Below are 24,692 nucleotides of genomic sequence, written 5' to 3'. Positions count from 1 at the left end.
ATGGGAGAACCGCATGCTGAGTTTTCATCAGGGGTGCCAAAAATAGACGAAGCTATGAAAATTGTACAGAAACAAACTGTGTAAGGCTTTATTCATCTCCAGAAGGAGACAGACATAATTTCATATTAATTTCACAGACTGTGTGTCTTCATTTGACTGTCTGTCCCTAAGAAGAAAGCATACAACCCGTTCCTGCAACCTCTGGAAGTACCTGCCAATCTTTCCCCCATGTAAAAATTGTAGTTCTGGGTTACCTCAATTGTATCTTGCCAGTGTGTGTTGCTCTTGTTCATCAGCTCTCGGTAAGCTTCTAACTGGGATTTCAGACTCCTCATTTTCTCACCGTAATGTTTCTTTATAGTAGTTATAGCCTGCTCCTGTATTACAAAAGATTATTGAGAAAATGAATAGTGAGTGAAAACACAAAAGCCAAGCATGATAAAGAGAACAGTTTCCACAATAAGTAATGCTTGGTTCTCTTTCTTCAATGCTTTTTATTGTCTGCAAACATTTCTTATTGATCACAGGAGGTTTTCACCTGCTGCAGATTTTGAGCAAAACTTACTGCTGAAGTAATTTATCTTTTCTCTTTTTTTCTGCAGAAGTAAAACCCAAAGCCTTTCTGAGAGCAGACTAGAATGAATTCTCTCTAAGCATAGTTGAGCAATTTTAAAGAAATTAAATTTTCTTTAGAAAAAAAACAAAACAACTTGGAAGTATAAGTAGCACAACCTCCCTGCCCAAACCCCTCAGCAACAGGAAACATCTAAATAAGGCAATAAAATTTTATGAGAAATACAAATAAATCAGAAAATTTAAAAAGCACAAATATTTCCAGTACTTCTAGGAATGATTTTTATTTCAGATATTTTAATTAATAACGCATTACAGCAGCCAAAAATGTAAGAGGTTCTGCGAAGAAAGATCATTACAGTCTGTGTTTGCATCTGTGCCCAGGAGGCAATTCTCTTTTCCTATGCATCTGTGCTCTTCCTGTTTCTCTCTTTCTCGTCCCCTAGTGATCTACAGAGCCAATTGAAAGTGTAAGGTGTGACTGTGCAAGGGTTACATTCCTCCCAAAGCACAGAAATGGACTTACACAGGTGTTGCAATATTGCAATGCTTGCGCAGCTACGATAACCGGAGGATAAGAAGAAGCCCTGTTCCCTACCAAAGGATACCAAGCCTTTGTACACTACGTATAGGAAACACTCCCAAGTTTGCTTCACACATTGAGTTTGTTCACTTCGCCTTGGAGGTTCCAGAGGAATTTCTGAATCTTTACTCTCTGTTCACCCAGAATAAACTTTAATTGTATGGAAAACATACATCTGCATAGGAACTAAGTGCCTGTCTTACTCTGGATCAGAAAAGAATGATGTGACAAACAAGCAGAAAGATGGCTGCATGACAAGGTTGCAGAAGTGTAGCCAAAAATTATGTGAGAATTAGTGACTGAATTACTGAATGCAGAAATGCGTCCACTAAGGAAAGTGAGGCACTGTGGGGTTATGGTCACAGGACTGGCCCACATGGATCATCGTTGTAATCTTGCAGACGGTACCACTGAAATAGTCTGGCCTCATCCTCTTGACATCTGCCCTTTAGATATTTATAAGCATTGATGAGATCCCCTCTCAGTCGTCTCTTCTCCAGGCTAAACAGACCCAGCTCTCTCAGCCTTTCCTCATAAGAGAGATACTCCTCGTCCCCTAATCATCTTTGCAGCCCTGCGCTGTTCCTTCTCTTTCTTGAACTGGGGAGCCCAGAACTGGACACCATATGCCAGATGTGGCCTCACCAGTGCAGAGTAGAGGGGGAGGATAACCTCCCTTGACCTGCTGGCCACACTCTTCTCAATGCACCCCAGGATCCCATTGGCCTTCTTGGCCACAAGGGCACATTGCTGGCTCATGGAGACCCTGTTGTCCACCAGGACTCCCAGGTCCTTCTCTGCAGTGCTGCTTCCCAGCAGGTGAACCCCTAACCTGTACTGGTGCCTGGGGTTATTGCTCCCTAGGTGCAGGACCCTACACTTGTCCTTGTTGAAGTTCATATGGTTCCTCTCCACCCAAATCTCTAGTCTGTGCAGATAGCTTAAAGATACATTGACATTTTTTCTGGAGACTTAGAATGTGTACCTGAATGCAGATGTAAATGTGAATGAAGTAGATTTTATGCCTCTCTGTCATTTTGACTCATGCTATGACACAACAACATTAATGCTCTAGAATAATTACCTGGTTTTCTTTCCTTATATTGTCTAGTTCTCTGATTATCTTCATATGTTTGTTTTTCATTTGTTGCATATCTTTTACAATCTGTAGAGGATGAAAGACATTACCAACTCAGCACTAGCAACTCCAGTTATAATGAACCATCAAATTATTTTGAGGTACATTTCTCAAAATGACAGATACAGTATGGTGAAGAGTTTGATCTTGAAAACAGATAAATAGCCAACAGGAATGGCTAAATCTTTCAGGCTTTGACAATTAGAAAACGTTATGTTATTGAATAAAACCTCTGTATGTGACTTTAAATGGATTTCCTTTTCTAGTCCTTGTATTGTATCTCCACTTCTTCCTTTTTACTATAGTGATCTGAATTCAATATGGAAGACATAGATCGTAATTACAATTATTCTAAAGTTTCTGAAAAAGAAAAACAGCATTGTTAAGCTTATTACTGAGAAAAAAGTAAAAAAATAAAGTAGACAGTGGAGAAGATTGCATTTTTGCATTTAAGAGTTAGATAACACAAACTGGTTACAGAATACACTCAATTTTATTTTGTATTCCACTAAAATAATTTGAAAACCTGAAAAACTGATATAACTTTAAGGTGTACTTCACACATTTTTCATGACTAATAAAAATAGATGTATACAATGAAGGACTGGCAAAGTGTCCTTTTTCCTGTTTCAAAATGAGTCATTTAATCTTAAAATTGCATCAGAATCCTTAGTGACTCCGTTTTATTCATTTTGTTTCTAATCCAATTCATAATAGTGGAATTTTCCTTTTGTGACTATCTCCCATCCCAGTTTCTGCTGTCCACTTTTCTTTTGACGTACTTCTCTGGTAGGTGCAATGTCAGATTACACAACACTGATACTTGTGAATCTTAAATGAGGCTGACAGATACTGCTGGATGGATTACAGCAATAGCGAACATGATTATATGTAAATTATAAAAATCTAGAGCATTTCCAGATATTTCCTTTGTTTCAGTTCTTCATTTAAGCTTAATATGATGCAGATTCTGCTGACAGTGAGCAGCTCAGCCAAAACAAAACTGAAAAAGAAAAAATCTCAGATTTTTTTGTGTTGGTTGATGCATTATTTTTAAATACTTGTGGTTGTTAGCATTGATCTACAATGACAGATTAAACCTTTGTGAATATTTACAAGCAGTATATTTGGGAATGAAAAATCTCTACCATCTGACACTATCACAGTTCAAATAATATAAAACTAGCAAAGCAGCAATGTGGTATTGAAATACACTGTCCTATTTATCCCCCATCAAAACCACTGTTGTAGAAGTAGAGGAATTTTAAAAAGACACAATTAAAAGTTGAAGGCATAAGAAAAGCCTCTTGTAGGAGAAGACTGAAAAGATCCAGATGGGTTTATCCCTTTTATGACTCACAGAGCTTCCAGTCGTCTGAACTAGATTGCTTCAGGTATTTGAACTTGTCTCTTACAGCTAGCTCAGGGGTGTGTAGCCTGTACCACAGACGTCACCATAAAACTTTTTTTATGCATAATAAAAGAACAAGAGTACAAGTGCATATTTAATAGAATAAATAAACCAATGAAACCAATAAACCAGGAAATATATATACACATGGAGACATATACACACAGATAGTGCATAATATAAAATAAACTGGCTGAACAGAAAATCCAAAGTTATGCTAGTTACTGGTACCAGAAATATTGCAATAACAACAAAACAAATAGCAAGTCAAAAGCCACTTCCAACAATCAAGAAACATGATGAGAAATATGTGGAAAAGCAGGGGTTTTCTCCATATGGTTACACGGGAATTTTTTATCTTTAGACACCTACCTGGAATAGGCAAATTTAAGCAGCTTAATATCTGATCTTAATTTAAGATGACATTTCCATTTTAATGTTTGTATTTTTATGTCAATATTCAAAATTTAAGTGCAGGCTTCCAAATATGAAGAAACATCCTACGCAATAGCATTGCATGAACTGAATTTGTATGATGAAAACTATTATCACAATCCATTTAGTATACCCTATGAAAAAAGGCACTTAATTCAATTGGCTATTTTTTGTATTGTAAATTATTCATTCACACGGGGGCTTTTTGGTGGGGAGGTGGTTTTTGTTTTTTATTGGGTTTTGGTTTTTTTCTCTTTTTTTTTTTTTTTTTTTTACCTTGATGATATATAATGTAGCTAACTTGTATGGAATATATGGAACTTCTTCTTTGGTTGTACATTCTTCCAGCTCAGTTGCTTTGTGGTCACCATCAGAACAAACTCCAAATATATTCAGATGATCTACTGTATAACAAAAATAACTTCACCAAATTGAAGTACAGAACTAAAACTCACAACAACTCCAGATGCACATATTACATTTAAAAAAATTTATTAGAGACATTGAGTATAGATTTAAAACATGTTTTATTTTGGGGTTTTTTTTGTTGGTTTTGTTGTTGGGTTTGTTTTTTTTTTTTTTGATAGCAAAGAAAATGGACCTTTAGGAGAAGAGTTTTAGCAACTCTTGACTTGTAAGCTTTGATCTATGGACACCATCGCACATAGTTACGTGGTTTGAAAATTACTTGTCCATGACTACTCTGATGTTAATGTTACATGTATTTATGTCACTAAAACTAAGAATGAAAACTTAAGTAAAAAAAGAAAAAATCATGCAGAAATATGCTGCCTCTTAAGAAAACTGGCTTTTATTACAGCTAAGAAGGCACTTTGAAGCATCCTTCAAAACTACATTTTACAAGTTGTTTGATAGATGAACTTTATATTAGCATATGATATAAAAATTTAAAATTTATTTTTATTTTTTGTTGATTAAGAACATATCATTACTTTTTTTTCCTCCGTCCCCCCCCTGTCCCCCGTCCCCCCCAGCCAAGATCTCTCTGGCTTAACACAGTAGGTGACTTCCTATTGGGAAAATATTTTGAGTATCAAAATTCTTAACTAAATATCATAATTAACTAACAGATTATAAGGTCAAAAGAGACGGAATTAATTATTTAGAACGATGGCTTGGATAAATCTAAGTGATACAACTTCATTCAGAAATCCAAGCCACACAACATCATTTTAGCAGGGCTCACATAAAAGAAAAAAAAAAGGAACAACACTCCCCATTTATGCAATTTATCATGTGTTCCAGGAAACATGAATAATATTTGCTGTATAAATATACCTTTTTCTACAGCTTTGTTTTCACTCCAACCAACCAGGGAATTCAGAAATGACCACTTGTTTATATTCATTCCAAGCTTGTGCAGCCACGAGTTTCCCTCTCCATCTGTTACAAAATTCACATGCTAAGATGAGGCGAAAATCGTTGCAATTCTCTAAATTTTCTTGATTCACTAATTCATTGGATTTAAATATGGTATGCTCTGATTCTGTTGGGACTAAAAAAGTTTTAGATGAGTAAAAGGGATAAAAAAGAATGAGAGCTCGGGAAGTCATTGAGAGACTTCGAAGTCATCGAGAGACCTCAAAGTCATCGAGAGAGCTACAAGCATAAGAAGGATGTAATATTTGTTTGACACTTGAATGCTTCCACCTGATCCTGAAAACAGAGCTATATTAAATTCAAAGGCTGTACTCCAGACTTGCTGCTCATCTTCTGTCAAAATCTTTTCAAAATATAATTTTGCAAAATTACAAAACAAACTGGATTTTGCCCAATATCTTTGAAAATAAGTCAGTGTATGGGGGGGTGGGGGCGGGGGGGCAGGGGGGTGGGCAGGGTTGGATCACATTATCAGATGAGATATATCTGACCCAAGTTTATTAATGAGCACTTTGGATGCGTGCAACACTCCTGCTGAGAGAAAACCAAGCCACAACACCCAACATAAGCAACTTCTTCAAGTGTTCTTGTGTGAAAGGGAGAAAAGAGTCTGAAAGAAGTCTTCCGACTCTTTTTGAATTGATTGAAACAATTATCAGAAACTAAGAATTTTTGTCCACTGGGGAAATCCAAATGTGTAGCTACCTTTCTTGAGATCTTGAAGTAAGATTCATTTACTTCCATGGTGCAGTAATTTTCTACAGCCAAATATCTGTCTCTTCACATTGCTTTTATTGGACATATTGTAACAGAATGTACTATTTTAAAATATAGTCTATCCAGCTACTACATGGAATCACCAGATCCTATTCTGATACAGCCATAAAAGTCTTGTTTTTCAAAAACCAGTTTTGATGATTTATAAAATATGTAACTAATAAATATGTGTTGAGATGAGTACCCTTGGCTCAAGTTATTCTTTCTGAATTAATTATTTTCATCACTATGCATTGCATTCATATATATATGTATATATATGTCAGCTTTTGTTTTGTGAATTATGTCAGTGAAGGATGCATGTTAAATTATATATAGAATAGCTACTTCTTAAAGGACTTTCACCTCTCACATCTACATCATTTGGGTTCATATTTGGCTTCTTTCCACTGCTTTGGAGAGTATTTGAAGCCACAGTTATTCTTAAAAAATTCCTCCACTTTACATAATCCTACTTTTGGCAAAATTAGCCACTAGAGCAACAGTACTTGCAGGCCAGGAGTGTAGAGTCTATCTTTCTATCTAGGATACAAATTAATCTTAAACCCTTAATGGAAAACACATACAGATATTGTTTCCTACTGGAAAAAATGCATTACTATATCACCTGCTGAAAAGACTGCAAAGTTCCCCTTCAGTGCACAGCAGATAGATATTTGAAACTCCCAGAAGTTAATTAATGAATGATAAAAATCAGTGTATACATCTTCTCTTTAGCTTCGCACCTCATAGAAAATGTAATTCCCCAAACTAATGAATATACCTTGTCACACTACTCTTCTAAGTTAAACTCACACAGAACTCTGTGGTATGGCAGGGACGAGATATCTCTAACAGTTCTATCCCTTTCTTTTCAACGCCATTAGTCGAGCTGGCTCTCAAAATGCGTTCAAACCACCACAGTACCCTATTCTCTTTAGAATGTAAGGTTCCTCAAACCAGAGGTCTCTCCTTTCTCACCTTACAATTAGAATCAAAGCATATGGCACCGACTAGGCAGCCACATTGCTGTTTCTGAATAAATGCAACTGTCTTTTTTTGAGAGTTTTTAGAGAGTCTGTTAGGTTGCACCCCTTTTTTTTGGAAGTAACAGGTACAGAGCATACAATAAAATTAGTCCTGTTCTGCTGTCTTTAATTTTAAAAGGTATAAAGCCAATAAGCATCTCTTGTACATGAGGAGCTTGAGGAACACGGCCATTATCTATATACTGAATCATGACCGCAACTCTCTCACTTTAGTGCATATTCACATTCATCCGTATTCAAGCTATATCAGCACTGATAATGCATTATGGACTATAATGCTTATGCAGTTCTGCGTCTGTGAGACTACAATATGGTAATGGGGTACCAATCTGCCCTTCTGTGGAAAACAACCAAGTACGCTCTCATTGTGAACATCCGAGGCACAAAGTAACGCTTACCCTCCTCAGGTGTGTCTTCAATCATAACACTTTTAACCACACATGAAGGACGTTCTTGTATCTCCTCTGAATAATCAATAACGCTGCCTGGTAGAGGAACAGATGAGTGAATAGTGGTCTGTGGTTTAGTTTCAGGATCAATTCTTACTGAATCTTCAGGGACTTGAGAGCTCAAAGGGATAACTGTTTGTACCCAGGTTTCTGGAAAAACATGCAAAGTAATTGTTGTTAATAAAATACTAGGAGGAGGTGTTCACTTGAGAGGCTTGAGAACAGATATCATGAAATAAGACCAGATTTGTAAGATCACACCCCAACATGAATTTAAGATGAAAATAGTACAAACTGTCAGCCAGTTTAGAAGTAAACCTGGATGAGTTTCTTAGAAATTGATCAAAGCAAACCCATAGTTTTGGGTCTTGTCTTTCTGTCTCATTTGAAATCTAACATGATTTGGTGATTTAATCTTGGTTTGACTGTCAGATTTAGCTGAATTGCCAAACACATCAAGGTCCATGAAATAAAATTACAGAATTCACCATCTTCTACCCTGAATAAAACCTGCCAAGTCTCATGCAGCTTCCACCCAAAAGTGCACCTCAAACACATTCCTCCATGCGTAACTCTTTGCCAGCTTTTGTCTCTGGATCTCTTTAAGATGTCTGTTCTCTTCTTATGATCAATTTCCACTGTGTCCCCACAAAATGGTTTTGTTTTTGCTGAATTTCAAGTAAACTAAAAAGATCTATTAGTGGAAAGTCTTTTCTTCCCCCCCCCCCCCCCCCCCCATATGAGGAAGAAAATAAATACTTGTTTCTGAACCTGAAATACAAAAGATACACTTTTCAGGAAGCAATCAGAGGACATGCACAGGAATTAAAATATAGGTGGCTATAAGTTCAACAACTGAACTCATGTCATTACAGAGTTTCCAGCTATCTAGGTACGCGTCTCACCATTGGTACTTGCTCACTGCCTGTCAACATTGCACGAAAAAGCCTAAAGCCTTTGAAAACATGCCTTATGCACACTGAGAAGGTCTTAAAATTACACTTCCAGAAGTAACAGAGGTCATCAAGGATTATGACATTGGCAAAGTAATTACTGAAAGTAACATGGACTGGTTGAAGTTGTGTATATCTAATGAAGCTGACAGAACGTTTTCATGTGGCTGACTGAGAAATGCAGCTTGAGAAGAGACTGTGCTTTCTAAGGATAAAGGATCCTCAACTGACCTTCTTCTCAGCTAGAATGGATAATAACACTCATGGCAAAGCTCAGTACTCTGTTCTTTTGTAATGCTCTCTTCAAAGTATTCCTGAGTTCCTTTCCCATTAAAAAAAAAAAAAAACCCATAAGAAATTTAATTACCTTCTCTCTTGCCTGGGTGCTTTTCAGAGTGGAATGTATTGCAGAAGACTACAGAACACTGCGATACAGCACACCAGAACAGTTGTTAAAAATGCTGCTCACTACTCCATCTTGCAAAGAGGTTCTCTGATTGCCATTTTACCCTCATGCCTCTGTGCATCCTGTAACGACTGCAGCTCTCCATTTTATACAGCAGGTGTAGCTTAAATTCAGATTCATCTATAGCCAGCACAGCAGGCTCCAATGCCAACAGACTTTTAATTTTATTTTTAATGCTTTATCAGTGTAAATAAGTAGTTATTCCTCTCTTTGTATCCCTTTCCTGTAATATATACTTTTTTCTTTGTTATGCATAAGTAAAAGAAATTAAGACCTTCTTGAGACATGAAAACAGTTTATCACTGTTGACCAAAATTCCTGGGGAGAAAACTTTTGTCTCTCAGGGCTTCATTACAAGATTTTATCACTTCCCCTAGACAGACTAAGTTCAGCAGTGAATTTCTTGCCCCTCTGCTATTTTCTCTCCTTAATTACCTTCACGCTTCTAGAAAATCATATAGGATTTTCATCAACAACATAAAAGAACCACCCTTTGCTGTATTCTGTTAGAGATTTTTTTTCTGGTGATTTGGGCTACCAAAAATTCAAGATAATTGTATAATGTTTCAGTTTAATATATTTAATTACAATAATTGCATCATAACAAAGATCAAGCTGCTTTCATTAATCCTTCCATCCCATCATCACCACAGTTGGGAACTTTATTGGTTTTTTTCCCAATTAATTTCCTCAGTAGTCCTAGCCAAAGAAACAGCACAAGGATATGTTCCTATATTGATACCAGCTTCTTTTGTGGTTTAATGCCTCCCCCACCAGCAAGTAGGCTGGAGGGTCACAAGCAGTTGGGAAGGGACTGGGACAGCTGACCCCCACTGACTTGCTGGTTGGGCATTGTCAGAAATAGAGAAGACCTTAACACTGTGCAAGCACTGTTGAGCAATACCTAAAATATTGTGTGTTATCAACAGTGGTTTGGTCACAAATCCATGGCACCATACAGGCTGCTATGAAGAAAATTAGCTCTATCATTGCCAAAACCAGTACAGTTTCCAAGTAGCCTGACATATAGGTGATATTAAGCTGGGAGTTGAGAAAAAAACTTACTGAAGCTGGAATGATAGCAACAATCTTCATCCAAGTTAAATATAAAAAGCACTTAAACTTATCCATGCAAGAAGAAAGTTGAAGCATAAAAATTCTGTACGGAAAAGAAACTTACAGAAGCTCTAGTGCTATCTGAGTAGGAAGGTTTGATGAAGGCTATATGCAAATACAGTATTGTTTGATGGTACTGGCTATGAGAGAGAGACTGAGAAGTGGTCTCACACACAGAAGCACTGTCAGAAGAGTGAAGGAAGCAGCAGAGAAATATTTATAAATATGTATTAAGTTAAATATGAGAGCAGCTTTTTAGTATTGCATTTACTAGTAAGAGGATTGTATCTTTAAAGAGAAAGCAGTCATGTTTGATTCTACTGTGATCAGGATACAAAGAAGGATTTTTCACACTCCCTTTTAATAAATAAGATTACACTATAAAGTACCTTAATCTATCATCAGTTTCAGTTCCGTAAGTCAAATAGCAGTGATTTAGAAGGAAAGGACTAAAGCTAATAAGCTTTGATGATCTTTCATTTATGCAACCAGGATGCCACCTATTTTGACTGAGGCTGAAAGTCCTACCTGTATGGCCAGGCTAACTGGCCTGCAATCTAATGGAAGTAAATCCCAGAAAATATCTCATGATCAGAACTCAGTCTAAATGAAATTACTTTCACATTTCAAGAAGGTATCTAGTACAATTCTTTCAGACTGTAAGATCTTCATTAGGGATGTGTCTTCCTTCGTACTTGGAAAGAGCCTCACCATATAAAATAAATACAAACCCACTTAGTTTTACTGACAATCTTTCCATTGTAAAGTAGGGGATTCCACCAAGGATCTCTGGAAAGAAATATCTATGCTTGATCTTGCAGAGCAGGGCTTTTGACAGCGGATGCTTCTAACAAGCAATGAGAAAATATCTGCTTCATCTGTATGATGAAGCTGCACTCAGTAAGAGCACAGACAGTAATCAATAATACAATGTTAAAAGCAATTTGGAGTTTTATTTAACCTGCAGTTATTTCTTTATAGTATTTTAGACATAGCATAACTAGCTTTGGGGTTTGGAGTGGCGGATTGGATCATTCTACAAAACAAAAATTCCTTCCTTCAGTCTATTTCTACCTGGCACTATTTAAGATGTAAAAGGAAAGATTTATAATTTGAGAAATGGAGGCAAAGAGATTTCTTGGTCTACAAACTGAATGGATTTGTTTTCTATTAAAAAGGTTTAATAGAACACCTTATGGCAGGGGTGTTGGTCTACATGATCTTCAAAGGACCGTTCCAACCCAAACCATTCTATGATTCTATGATTAACTTTCATGTCACCCTAACTCCCAAAAATGGATCAGCTTTAACACCCTGATCAGACTGTTTCCATGTCCAAGACTATTTTTGAAATTTAGAGGGGTGTAATTATTACATAAAAGTTTTTATTTTCATGTAAAGTTTTAGCTCCTCTGTCAACACAGGAAAATTCTTCATGTCTTCCATCCACGGAAATTTAGCACACAGCACTCTTATCACTCTTCTCTCAAGTGGTAGCTGGTTGTTGTCCTGTGTGCACATACAACTGTTAAATGTTTGATGAGAAACACAAAATGTTCTCACATTCATAATCCTCACACTGAAATGTAAACATGTGCCTTGTGCAGTCTGCATGGAAAACATGACCAGTCATCCTCAATGCAGATCATCAATGCGTAACCAGCTGTCTCAGGAGGGAAAGTGAACAACTGCCTGTGGCTGCATCTCCACTGGAATGGTTAGAGGACCCAGACGGCAGGCTGTGTTGAGAAACATATCTGCTTGGTTGAGATGAAGTCTTAATTTATACTCTAAAACTGATGCCTGGAAAGCACAGGGGGATTTTTTATTTTTTTTTTTAAATTAAAAATCACAATTTAAAGCAGGAACAGTCAGTCTCCTGGTGTATAGCATGCTTGGTTTATAGCTAGGCCGCTCCGTGTTGATATTTCATGCTTAAGAATTAACAATGCACTTCAGACGCAGTTGTAGCTGAAAATGGCTGATCCCCTATCATGTTGCTTCTGAGCTGTTTCATGCCAACTCCAACGAAATTTACTGCTCTAACTTCTAGAGGTATCCAGCATAAATTCTGAGGCCTGTCTTATAGCTTTATCACATCCCACATGTTTCCCCATTTAGCCACTTTTTTTTCTATAAAGACTTCTATTTTATGCCTTGTACCAGCATATACTGCTTTGTGACAAGGGATTATTTTCTTTCTACAGAAGTAGCCAGTAACAATTCTGAAAGATGGACAGAAAGAGAAGTATCTTCATAATACTACTTAAAACAGGCAAACAAGATGGAAGATGACCACTTTTTTGGGGGGATGTAACTCCAAGGTCTCGTAGACTCTATCTTTCGTTTTCCCAGTGCTAGAGAATTTTTTTCCCTAAAAATTTAAAGATATTAAAGCATGCCAGGATGGAAAAACATAATTCTATTATATCATTATTAAAATATTATTATATTGTCTTCTAAGGACCATTTTACTCACACTGTAAAAGTATTTGCATATTAGAATTTGCATTTTTAAGTGATCAAAACAAAATAAAACATAAAAAATGTCATTGCACTGCACTCTCAATTTCCTCTTTTCTCATAACAAATCCCTCCTGAAAAGACAAAGCAGATGTGCCATGTTTTGTGTCATTACATAAAAAGAATCTTTCAGAGGATCTCAGCACAAAGGCAATGGGTCTGGCACTTGTTTTCTTTACAGTCATGAAATATTCCTTATGTTTTGCATCTTTAGTAGTAACTTAGTTGAAAGGTATAAATGTTGTTATTGTAGTTACAGGAAAATTCTGTGAAAAGGAAAAGAAAATATATATGACAAGCAAGTAGTGCCTGATTGCTCTTTTAGAGTAAAGGAATGGTATTTTTAATGAGAATTACAGGCAACAGTACGGTTTTGCTACAGAATTTTAATTTCATATTGACTAATAATCAGGTTTCTTTCCTAGGAGCAACCATCCAGCAGTACTCAGCTACTGGAGAAAATATACAGATTTAAACCTCAAAGCTGTGTGTCCCGCAGAACTTCTAAGATAATAGCAATCAGTCCAAATGAAACACTAAAGAAAAATTGTAATCCTTTCATTGTGCCAAAAAGTATAACCTGGATAATGCATACATGCACATGAATCCTGTATTTAAAATCTATTTTTTTTTTTTATTGTAAGATCAAAATCATCAAGATAACTTTGACTAATATTCTGAAGAGGAGACCTTCCTGTGTTGTGTCTCTTGCAGCAACCACTTCATTTTGTGCAACAGAAGAAGGGAACAAGATGGAAAAAAGATGGAAAACAGAAACCTTTTTTGACTGTATTTGGAATGTTTTAAATCCAATTGCTGTCCTAAGGCAGTATAACATGAATTTAGAGTTATTTGCTCTGACTGTATCTAATTGCTTGCAGCCAGGGTCTGAGGGAAAACAGAAGGAGCTATGTGAAGGTCATAACTTCTGTCCAGAAAAGACTGATATCTGTTATTTAATAGTATTTTTTTTCTCTGTACAATAAATATCAGAAATAAGAATTTAGTATAAGTTAGTCACAAAGACCAGATACAATAATTAATATGATTTTATTTGTCCACATTAGCATCATCTCAAGATATACTGTTATCATTTGAGAAAATCACCATTCACCATCAACTTAAATATTTATGAGAGCATCTTTATATCATCTGTTTTACTTTCAGGAAATTCTTCTTCCCTTTCTAGTGAGGAAAAATTCACCTATGACAAAAATTCTCATTCTCTCTAGGCAAGATATTTCCATTGCCCATTGAATTGTGCAATATATTGATAGAGTTCAAGAAAACCAGATTCTGATGGTAATCCAGTCTCTACATTTAACTCCAGATTTATCTGTGAGTTTGCTGAATGGAAAAGGGGCAGGACGACATTGACCAGTTCTGACAGGTCATTTACAATTACTGTCACATAGAGCAATCCCCTCAAAATGCTGCTGTGCTCAGGATCTCAATAGCAAAGGACATTTCATGGGATCAGACCTTGTGAAATGGGAGCTTCATGCCCCAAAATGCTGCATGCCAACTTTATCACTGAAACAAGCTTTGATTTAAAACCATAGGGGCTTTGGAATTAGATAGTGCATATAAAGCTAGGGAAGTCTGCAGTTTCCTTGAGGTAAGAGTAGCTGTAATTTGAGGCAACATGCACACAGGTAGTCCTCATGTAGGTACAATTTTTGTACTTTTAGTGATCACGAGCAGTACACAAAAAGCACCGGCAAATCAAACATCATGTGGTGTGGTTGTCCCATATACAAACATCTGAGCAGCTGTCATGAGAACCTGCCTCAGGCCTACGCAAGTCTCACATTATTGAAACTAGCTTCAGAAAATTTTGTAGACAGACCTATGCTGCATCATAGTAAGGAAACTGGCTCATGGGTGAGCAGTGCAGCATGGAAAATTTTAGCACAAGAAACAATGCAGAAAGGGGTGCCATGGGGCTGAGCTTTCCTGCCTGTGTGCTAATTCACTGAAGCATAACCTGATATTCAACTTCCTAATCTCCAGTGGAATGAGAACTTATGCAGCTGACATTGCTGAATCCTTCAAAGTTTAAGGGCAATAATTTCCTGAGTTCTGAAATTTGCTAACCACAAAGCAAAGAGGATTGTATTTTGAATTGGTTACTTCTACTGAATGCAGTATCAGGTCAAGACTTAAAAAACCTCATGTCTCCCTCTTCTCATCTTTGGAAGAGACAAAGAAAAGTGGCGCAAGGATTGGTTTTTTACTACCACATGATTAAGTTTATTTTCATAGAGTTAGAAAATGGCAAAACCCCATGAAAATTTCTCTGTTCTAGTTGTCGAAACAGTCGTATGGCTTGTTAACAGAGGTATGATATCTTCCTTTTAAACTATTATGAACCTTATAGATCAGTCACTTTTCTACAGCTGGAGTCACTGAATTATTAGGTCTCAAACTAACCTTGGGGGAAGGTGGAGTCATGTGTTTAACAGGTGTGTTATTTATGGTTTTAAGACTACTGCAATCTTATTACTGATGTTCCCATAGGTGGCAGGTATATTCACGTTCTGTCCCAAAACTACCTAGGGACCCACCTAGGCTGGCTAGTTGTGGCAAGTCGAGTATTTAGTCACTGAAACAGATACTATTTCACACAGTGTCATAATTTTCCACTCAAGCAGCACAGTGACTGCTAACACACAACTGTCTGACGATAATACACAAAAGTTTAGCTGGCATATTGAAACAATTGGGCCAGGGGCTACTGTAATACATGCTAAAGCCCTGGATGGAAAGAGGAGTTACCCCATTCGTCTTCCAATCTCAAAGATACTTGGGCTGTCACAATGCTAATGTGCCAGTCAGTGTCATTCTAAGGTCATGTCTGAAATCAGCTATAGGTATGACACAGTGAGAGTCTACTTTTCCAAATACTCTTTTCTTTCCCTCTCACCCACACATTGAAATATAAAAAGAAAATGGTTGAAAATTTGCTTGCACCCCTGATCTTAAACTGGAACAGAACAGATTGTCTTTATAAAAAGAGCTAGACTGGTATAAGCAATGTTCCAGAAGTCAGATATGTGCTCTTGGCTCAGCCACACTGCCTCCAGCCTAAGGGACAAGAGACCTCAAACACACAGTCCCGTTTTTGTGGCCTATTGAAGGTTTCCAATCTGGTCTAAGATGGTGCTCCCAGCTCCGCAGGTGTTACACCTGCAATTGCAGCAAACAGGCAGTACAGTTTAGCTGCTGAAAGGGGTGATTCAGGCCATTAGCCAAGGGGAACAGCTTGACATCTTTTTCTCAGGCTGCACTTCAATGGGTTATATCCTACCACTTAAAAAGTTTGGTGGATAATTAATAAAACCCCACACCTCCATTATAGTGGCGCCATATGCCTTTTAATAGCTTTATAACCATGTGGTGTGTGCAAATGTTTGCAAATAAAAGAGGCTAATGTTACCTGTTTTTCTTTGGCTTATAGCAGCAGGAGAAACAGAATTCTTCTTTTTCCAGAACCAGGATAGTGATGACAGGGGAATACTTTCTTCAGAATAGGAATATTGGTTTCAGTAAAAGAGAAACCAAAACCAAACCCAAAACCAAACAAAAAACCCAAGACCAGAAAAAACCACACCAAATCACATATTCTGAAAAAGTAATTCTTATTCCAGTGGTTAATGGAGCTTTTTGTTAAAAAAATAAAACAAACAAAACAAAATAATTAGTTAATATGCATAGTACAGATAGCAATGCATCTAAGACAATTTAGGAAAGATCATTAGGAATTCCTATTTATCATATGTTATAATAAAAGGAGAAAGTCACACTCTCTAGTATATAAAGTACATTATTTAAAGAAAATCTCCATAGAGACAGATTAAGAAAAGTCATTTTATTCTGATAGAGTGTGTTCATGATCTGTACATGGTCAAGAAAAAAATAGTGTAACCTCACATAGAGCTTTTATATCTTTGGACCAGTTTTAATATAATGTCTGAGTATTCAGTCCACATTGTAGGGTATTTTACATGGAATATTGCCAGCTACTGCATTAATTAATGTAATGCCTTTTGGATTAAAAAAAAATCACTATAGAAATTCTTAGGATATTAAGGATTAAGAGTCATCTCACAGATGTATAGGGCTGATCCCCTGGGGATTCCTTGTGCAGGAAATTCTAATACCAATGTTGTATGCTAAGTGTCATATAAGATATAGGTAAACAGCTAAAACAGTCCTCTGCTCTCAAAATGAGTGTGAGCTTTCCTTGGCTTCTGGTTACTCTTAGAGCTAATCCGAACCAGCTCTGATAACGGGGCTCTGAGAGTCTCTGTAAATCATCAGATATGCAATTCATTCAAATTGCAACTTTTGCAAGTGTGTCACATGGCTGGGAAGAACTGCTGGGACATAAAGCACAGCTTATTCTACTGAGGGGTGCTCCAGACATCAAAGAAAGGATGCCGTAAAGGGGTGGAGAAATCAGCTAGGTTTGTGTGATATCTTTCCTTGACTCTGCAAATGAAGTGTTTAAAGCAATCATGCACACAGTTAAAATATTCATGCACTTCACTATATGAGTATGATAAACCCCACACAGATTAATTGCTCTGTGCATTCAACAGACATTTCAAGGCCATGGCAGAAAAAGATGTAAAAACAAGAATATCTTTGTGTCTGTTTCTTGTTGGTAGTATTTAACAGTCATTGTGTGTATTACTGTATGACTTGTTGCATGTCAAGGCATAGAACACAGCAATTTTCATCAAAATGGCAAAATAATGGAGTGACTTTTAGCATTCACAGCAATTTCTCAAACCTTGCCAGGGCAGGAATTTTTTTAAATCTGTGATTTGTGAGGAGCAGTTGAGGCAAATTAACTTTGTGCTAGGTCTGGGCCCAACCACTGTGTTGTGAGTAATATCTCTGAATTTACTCACTCATTTTTAGGGAGGTAGCAGTATCTCACAAAAAAAGGTTGTCTGCAATGACAAAGGAATATTTATAATATATATAAAAAAACGTTCTTTTAATAACTTTGAGAGTAAGCTTCTTTATTGCTCCTTGTTACAGGACTGTTCTACCAATGCACAGACTCTCTCCTATCCGATGTTACCAGTAATGCCGGTGCATATTCTAGGCTTTCTTATAAAAGCATCAACAGGCTGAATGGATCCTTCCTTACCCTCTGTGCTCTGATGCAAGACAAGGAAGGGCAGTGAGAGAGGACTTTCAGGGTTGGTGGAAGTGTCTTTAAAGTATGATTCAATAGAAGAGCCATAGTGAAAGAGAAGACTGCTTCTTTGAGTTGGGCAGATGTACAGAGAGTTTCCCCTTTTATTATGATGGAAAATGAGGGATGAAACTTGTTGTGGATAAAGAATAACTGTTCTCCGAATGCCCTGAACAAATGAGCACTGATAATCAAAACATTGTTTCTCTTTATTGCTTACAGAAAAGTGGAAAATGTTGGGTTTATTGCTGCTGATGATCACTCATAGAAGCAGCCAAGTAGCAGAATGTAGTTGCACTATTCAGTGTAGCTGGGTGGTTGGAAATGGGCCTTTTGGGGCCTCTTCTCTTGTTTGCAGATGGAATAGGAGCTGCCTCTCCTATTTACCTATAGGCTAGATGGTCTTACTAGTCTAGTCCTTCTTACTGAGCACTGCATCACATCGATATCAGCTTGTTCTTTTTTATTTAAGCCTGCATATATAGCGATGATTGCTGTTACATGAATTCAGCTTTTGTATTGTTAATATGAAGATTTATCCTCTGAGAAGGATATCTTTTACAACTCCATCCCATCCCCTGAAAGAAATTTAACAATGAACTCTGACAGTATTTTACAGGTAGAGGTTTGTTTACATTCTCAAAAGCTACAACTCAGATTTTTTTTGAGATGAAAATGCATTATGCAAACTTTTTCTTCATATTCATTCTCGTCAAACCACATTTTTTTCTCTAACATTCTCAGGTTACACTGCCTTAAGCAATAGCCTTGCCCAATGGCATTGCCTAACAGAGCTGACAATCAGTGGTGTTATTTAACTTGTTATTCTTAACTTCTGGTGTGAGAGAGGGTTACACAGTCAGTTGGTTGACTTCTCCTTTCAACATTAAAACTCCTTAATTATCCTAATATAATGCATTGGCTTGAAGAAGAACATATACAGAAGTTTTCAACTATTAAGTTGCCGATTTGGAACAAAACTTTGATGTCAACATTTAATATTACAGCTTGTTATCACAGACAGTGAGGCTTTTTCTTGCTGTATTTTGTTGATGTTATCAGTATTTTTCTCTTGAAAATCAAAGTGAAGGCACACATTTCATACTATAAGCCCCACAGATACTGGGCGAAGACAAGAATCTAGATTTAACTTTCCTTGGAAAATGATGTGAGTTTGTATGTTTATTTACAGACTTAGCTATTCCATTCATATTGGTTAGACTTGATATTCCATGCTATTCCCAGTCTTTGATCATTCATTAGTCAGCTGCCTAAGAATACAAACAGATCACTATGCCCCACTATGTGCTATTCACATCTAAATCAGCCATGGCAATCTTCCTTTCTTTTTAATCTTTAGTAACACATTTACATTTCAGTCATAATGCTTGAGAAGTATATTTGACATCGAAGAAAAAACCCCACTTTTACTAATATGTGTGGGAAAGGTTCAAATATGTGCATTAATATTCTGTAAGAGCAGACTGTTCCCTCATGATTTATGGACAAGATCTGCAAGTTGCATAGAAAAAGCCACAAATCTTCCTCATCTTTCCCTTACACAGCTTTTCAGCAGCCTGCACCCTAAGGTGGGGCAAGGCAAACCGTCCTGCTTTTATTATGGGCTTTGCATAACCGTTCATTTATTTTTTAATTGCACACCCTTGAAAAGCACTCACAGAATCTGGCCATCTGCTTTTGTTTAGCTGAACCCCTCACTGCATATGCGATAAATATCTCAAACTAAAAATGACTGTAGATGCTGAATATTTTAATTTTTGAGGCCCAACCTTGGTTACTTGCTAGCCCCTAAATATGGCCACCTCAGGGTGTGTATCAAAAAAAATAAATGAAGTTTGAACACTCACCATAATATCTTGTAAGAGTTATTCTATATAACAAAAATAATTTTAAGAGTACAGTTGCAATTTAGTGACAATTTTAAGATGTCATTGTTAGGATACCTGTTATCTCTGTGGAAAATCTAGGAGGTAAACCACAAAATTTGGCGATATATACTTTTTATCCTTTTGTTGTGGCATTATGTTCTCTTCTTTGAGGCACAATCCTCTGGTAAAATTATTTGCCTTGCAAATTCTTTTTTTCAGCAAACAGGAGTTAAGATTTCAGGGAAGGAATAAGCAGCAAGGACAGAAGAATTTGAGCAAAGGTCTAAGCTGTCAAGAAAATATTCCTAAACGAAATACATCATAGAAAAGAAAGTAGGACTAACTACTTAATTCATTTTTTATTGCTTATCTAATATCTTGTTAAATGTCCTTTTAGTTAGCATGTTTTTGCTTAAAGTCCAACTAAAACTCCTTCCCCTTAAATTTATGTTCATTGTTTCTTGTCCTACAACCAAACTGCAGATGTTTGAAGCCTTCTGAACTTGTTCTTCTGAGGAAGAACTTAAAGGTTCTTACTTTATTAGACCATCAAACCCACTTTTGTCTTTCACCAGAAGCCACTTTCATTAGCTCTTTGATCATTCCCTTGTACAATACTTCTTGTTCATTTTCTAACTTTGTATTTCTTGAAATGACATGCCTAAAGGGAGACAGAGTACATAAACACGAGCACACATGGTAACTTGCCATGGCTGAAATAACACTGAATGACTTGTTAAACTGTGTAAACTCAATCCTGTCTTTCTAAAAACCCGCAACATATTTGTAAATCCTGGAGTGGCTTTACTTAGAAGACCTTCATTTATCACACTTTTCTACATGTTTATGAACACACGTACACAACTTTCCAACTAGTCACTGGGATTTGAACATATGTTTTCCTAGGTTAGTAAGACAGCTTTTGAAAAATAATTAGCTGTATTCAAAATCATCCTCATTCACTTGTGGATCTTTTTGCCACGTAAACAACTTAGCTCTTTTAATATGTCTTTCAGATCAGTGGGTTCTTTTTTTCCTTGACTTTCATTGACAGCAGAGAGGCTTAAAAATAGATGGTTACCCTCTTCACACTTTTCACTCAGCTTGTTTAATATAATAGTGGCCTGTCTCCACCCTTCCACTCTCAAAAGCTGTGTGCCACAATAGAACATACACGAACAATTTTTTTTTTTTTACTAAATAAGCATTATGTCCTAAAAAAATTACCTTCATCCATTGTAATCGGTCTGTTTCTCAGGACCAGTGTTTCCACAGAAGGGAGAGTTAACTTCTGGTATTTTCTGACAGCCTCCCACACTTTGTACATAAATATTTAATCTGTAAAAATGCAAAAGCTTCACGAGGCAACAGGATACCTGCAGAAAGTAAAACAGGAGATACGAATCAGGTTTCTCCTCACTGTTTCCTGTGCCTAGCAAGGTCTGTTTTGCCAGGAGACCAAAACTTACTGGATGAAACTCAAAGCTGTAGAAGACTTAATTATAACTGAAAAAAATACAGGCAGATATTATATACTGGAAAGCACAAATACTCACAAGATTAGAAGGGTTTCAATACGATATTTTACAAATGTCCACGGTTCCTTGTTTCAGCTGAAAGAATGTGAAATATGATACTCTTGCTACATTTCCAGTAGTGGTGAAACTGGTAAAGATATAAGGGGTGTTTTATGCAATTTCAGCCCTGATTTCAAATAAAGAGAGTTATTAAGTGCTCCCAGATGAAACTGTTATTACATTAGAGGAAAGTTTGCCCTGCTTTGGAGGATTGCTCAATGGAAGTGTATTGCAGTCACTCTTCTCTGCTAATTAAAGGTAAAAAACTGCATTTATCATTGCCAATACCATTATGCTGAGACTGGTCTCAGCTAACGAGACAGGCAGGTTGTTTTGAACTGTGGGTCAAATATGCTGTTCTCTTGGAATAACTCCAGGCACACAACTTGTGATATGTTCCTATATTGATATGAACAATACAGCAGCAGGAAATGGGGGAAGCAAGTAGTACTCAGCAGTTGCAAAAAGCAAATACAGAATAAACTGTTTGCAGGCTGGTGTGATCCAGCTTAGGCAGGTGAGACGAGTGGCTCTGGATTTCTACTTCACTGCTATTGTTCTATACCCCACCCTTATGTCAAAAAAAGATTAAAACCAGGAGCTTGCCTTTAGATTGTAGTCCAAAAGGAAGGCATTCGGTATCACTAACTCAATAAGCAGTCTCCCTGTGGGTTTAGGGGAGGCAGCTTCAATGGGAATCTTCTTCCAAATAATCCACAACTAATTAATTTGTATGACTAGTTTCTCTAGTATTCTACTTTGAATATGTTATAGCTTCACTGGGATGTGAAGAATATAGCATGATACAGGACCTATATATAAGGCTTCTCTGAAAAAGTACTTTCCTTACAAAAAAGGATTTTTTTTTTTAGTTTTTCTTTTTGTGGAAAAAATAAAGGTGCACTTCTGTCTTTTTTTTTTTTCTCCATTTTTGCCTCTTGCTATAAGGGGAAAAAAAAGAAGAAAGCATGGAAAAGGAGAAAAAACAAGAGAAAATCAATGTTCTGAACAATTGAGAGCATTTGATTTTTAAAAAAATGCAGTCTTATAAAAATAAAAACATGACAGATCATGTTTTCAATTTTTTTACAGTAATAAAATTAGGTATGACATAGAATTAGCACTACAGCTACTGCTAAAAAAAGGAAAGTGGCAAAATAGAAAAAGACTTGATGTCTTGTTGTATTTAATTATGGTACTTTAGGTCTCTACTTCCATTTTTTAATATTCACTGTAATGTTTCTTGCTTTACTTAATCTTTTAAGGTGTGTGTAGTAGTCCTAGTCCTGAACTAGAACCTACTGTGCTACCTATTAAACAAACACAATAAAACAGATTGGCTGTGCCACATATATCTTAAGATCGCTCCTTTCAGTATGTTTGTTCTTGCTAATCTTATGCTAGGAAGAATCTTTACATGATAAACCTTTACATTTTTACTTAAAACACCCTTCAAGAAATCCCTTTAGTAATCAATTACACTATATGTCTTTTTCTTAAATCACCATCATCTTCAGACTCACTATTCCATTCTTGCCTCTGGTATTTTGTTATCAATAATATTTCACGCATAATTACGAGAAGGTAAACTTGTAGGTCTAGGAATCTCATGTTCCTCTTTACATATTCCCAATCATTTTGATTCTCTTGAAAAACTTGTAGCAACTCCAGGGATAAAGACTTTATTGTAGTATAGAATTGGGCCACATTTGAAATGTCACATCTGCACCTTTCCCCTTTGAGGAAACTCAGATGCAAATCAAGATCTGAGTTTGTACCTTTAGGCAGTTCTATAATGGGACAAATTAGTACAAATACAAACATGCCTTGAAGTTTCTTCTCTTTGAAATAGAAACAAGCCCAAATCCTTTAAAATTTCTTATGAATAACTATGACTTGCACCATGTCATCCATTGTGCTCTCTGTGGTATTTCTTCCCAAGTAGCAACAACCTTGAAGCAACCCAGTCTAAAGCAAAACTGAAACACAAAACCACTTTTCTGGGTTTTTAGCTGGAAACACAACAAGCAATTGCTGTTCAACATCTGAATACAGAAGTCTGTAACCAATGTCCCGGATGCAAATTCTTTTGCTGAAAGTCAACAACGAAGAGAAAACATATAAAATTAAGGAGGCCAGAAAACATACATCTTCAAATGAAATACTGCAGTATAGATTGTTCCCTATCTGTACCTTGTTTTTGTGAAGGTTTGAGGGAACGGCACACGAAGACTTTCCTTTTGTCTGAGATGAAACTATTCTAATGTTCCATAGAAGCAAATCAATTTTGCAGCCACTGACTAATTCTCAATTAGTTCTTTCTGTTCTGCACAGAAATTTCACTCCTAATTTTGGCAGGTAAGCTACTCAGTGAGATAGTAACACCCAAGCTGTCTTGGACAACTTTTCCTAACCACAACAATCCCCCATTAATAATGGGAATAATTAAGGTTGAGTATTACAAGAGGAAATGGAATGTCTAGTTTCCTCAGTTTTTTCTGACTGTTCTTATCACACCCTGAATGTAAACAATGAGCAAAGCATAATTCATTATTATTCATTTATTATGCCATTCCTGTTTCTGTGTGGTAGTGGAAGCCAAGCCAGGGCTATGTCACTGTGAACAGGTTTCAGCTTGACTGAAGTGATTCTGAAGCTTCAGAAGATGATAGTAGCTCGTATTTGTAGATAGGGAGTAAGATATGCTTTATTGTTTTAACTTGGATGTTTATTGTCAATAGATCCACTCACTGGTATTCATTTCAACATACAGAAACAACTAAAGCAGCACAGTTTGCTACAGAGATATTTAAAAATGTGTAATACATTAATTTTCTTTAAAGCAAAAAGAGAACCCAGAAATAGCAGTAGATGTAAAGGTACTTTGAAGAGTCAAATCAATAACAGAAAGCCAAATAAGCTTTAAAATCTCACATAGCTAAATTTAACCTACATATTGCAACACCACAGTGGTTCATCTGCTCATTAACTTATTACTAGTTAATGTTGTCTCATTTCTTTGAAGTTACAACAATGTAATTTTGCAGCAGGGTTCAGTCTCTTTTGAAATACAGAGGACTGCTCATTCTGTTTCTTGGTCTCACTGGAAGGCGCCGCCCAGTTCTACTCCTCCTAGGATCAGTTGTGACATGCCACCTGCT

At 36.6% G+C, this 24,692-nt stretch overlaps 1 protein-coding gene across 1 annotated transcript in view; it reads right to left on the bottom strand.

The window, feature by feature from the left end:
* Positions 1-21,588, bottom strand: part of LOC129199297 (uncharacterized) — a 35,343-nt gene extending 13,755 nt beyond the window's left edge. The window contains exons 1-7 of the mRNA XM_054809566.1: positions 21,511-21,588; positions 21,182-21,330; positions 7,745-7,945; positions 5,440-5,544; positions 4,417-4,544; positions 2,241-2,321; positions 255-377 (exon numbers count right to left, since the gene is read on the bottom strand). Coding sequence (XP_054665541.1) covers positions 255-377; positions 2,241-2,321; positions 4,417-4,544; positions 5,440-5,544; positions 7,745-7,945; positions 21,182-21,281 — 738 coding nt within the window. The 5' untranslated portion in view covers positions 21,282-21,330; positions 21,511-21,588. The remainder of the gene's footprint in view (positions 1-254; positions 378-2,240; positions 2,322-4,416; positions 4,545-5,439; positions 5,545-7,744; positions 7,946-21,181; positions 21,331-21,510) is intronic.
* Positions 21,589-24,692: the final 3,104 nt, after the last annotated feature.

The sequence above is a fragment of the Grus americana genome, chromosome Z (assembly GCF_028858705.1).
Source record: "Grus americana isolate bGruAme1 chromosome Z, bGruAme1.mat, whole genome shotgun sequence".
Lineage (NCBI taxonomy): Eukaryota > Metazoa > Chordata > Aves > Gruiformes > Gruidae > Grus > Grus americana.
The sequence above is the reverse complement of the archived record's forward strand: the minus strand, read 5'-3'. Positions and strand labels throughout refer to the sequence as shown.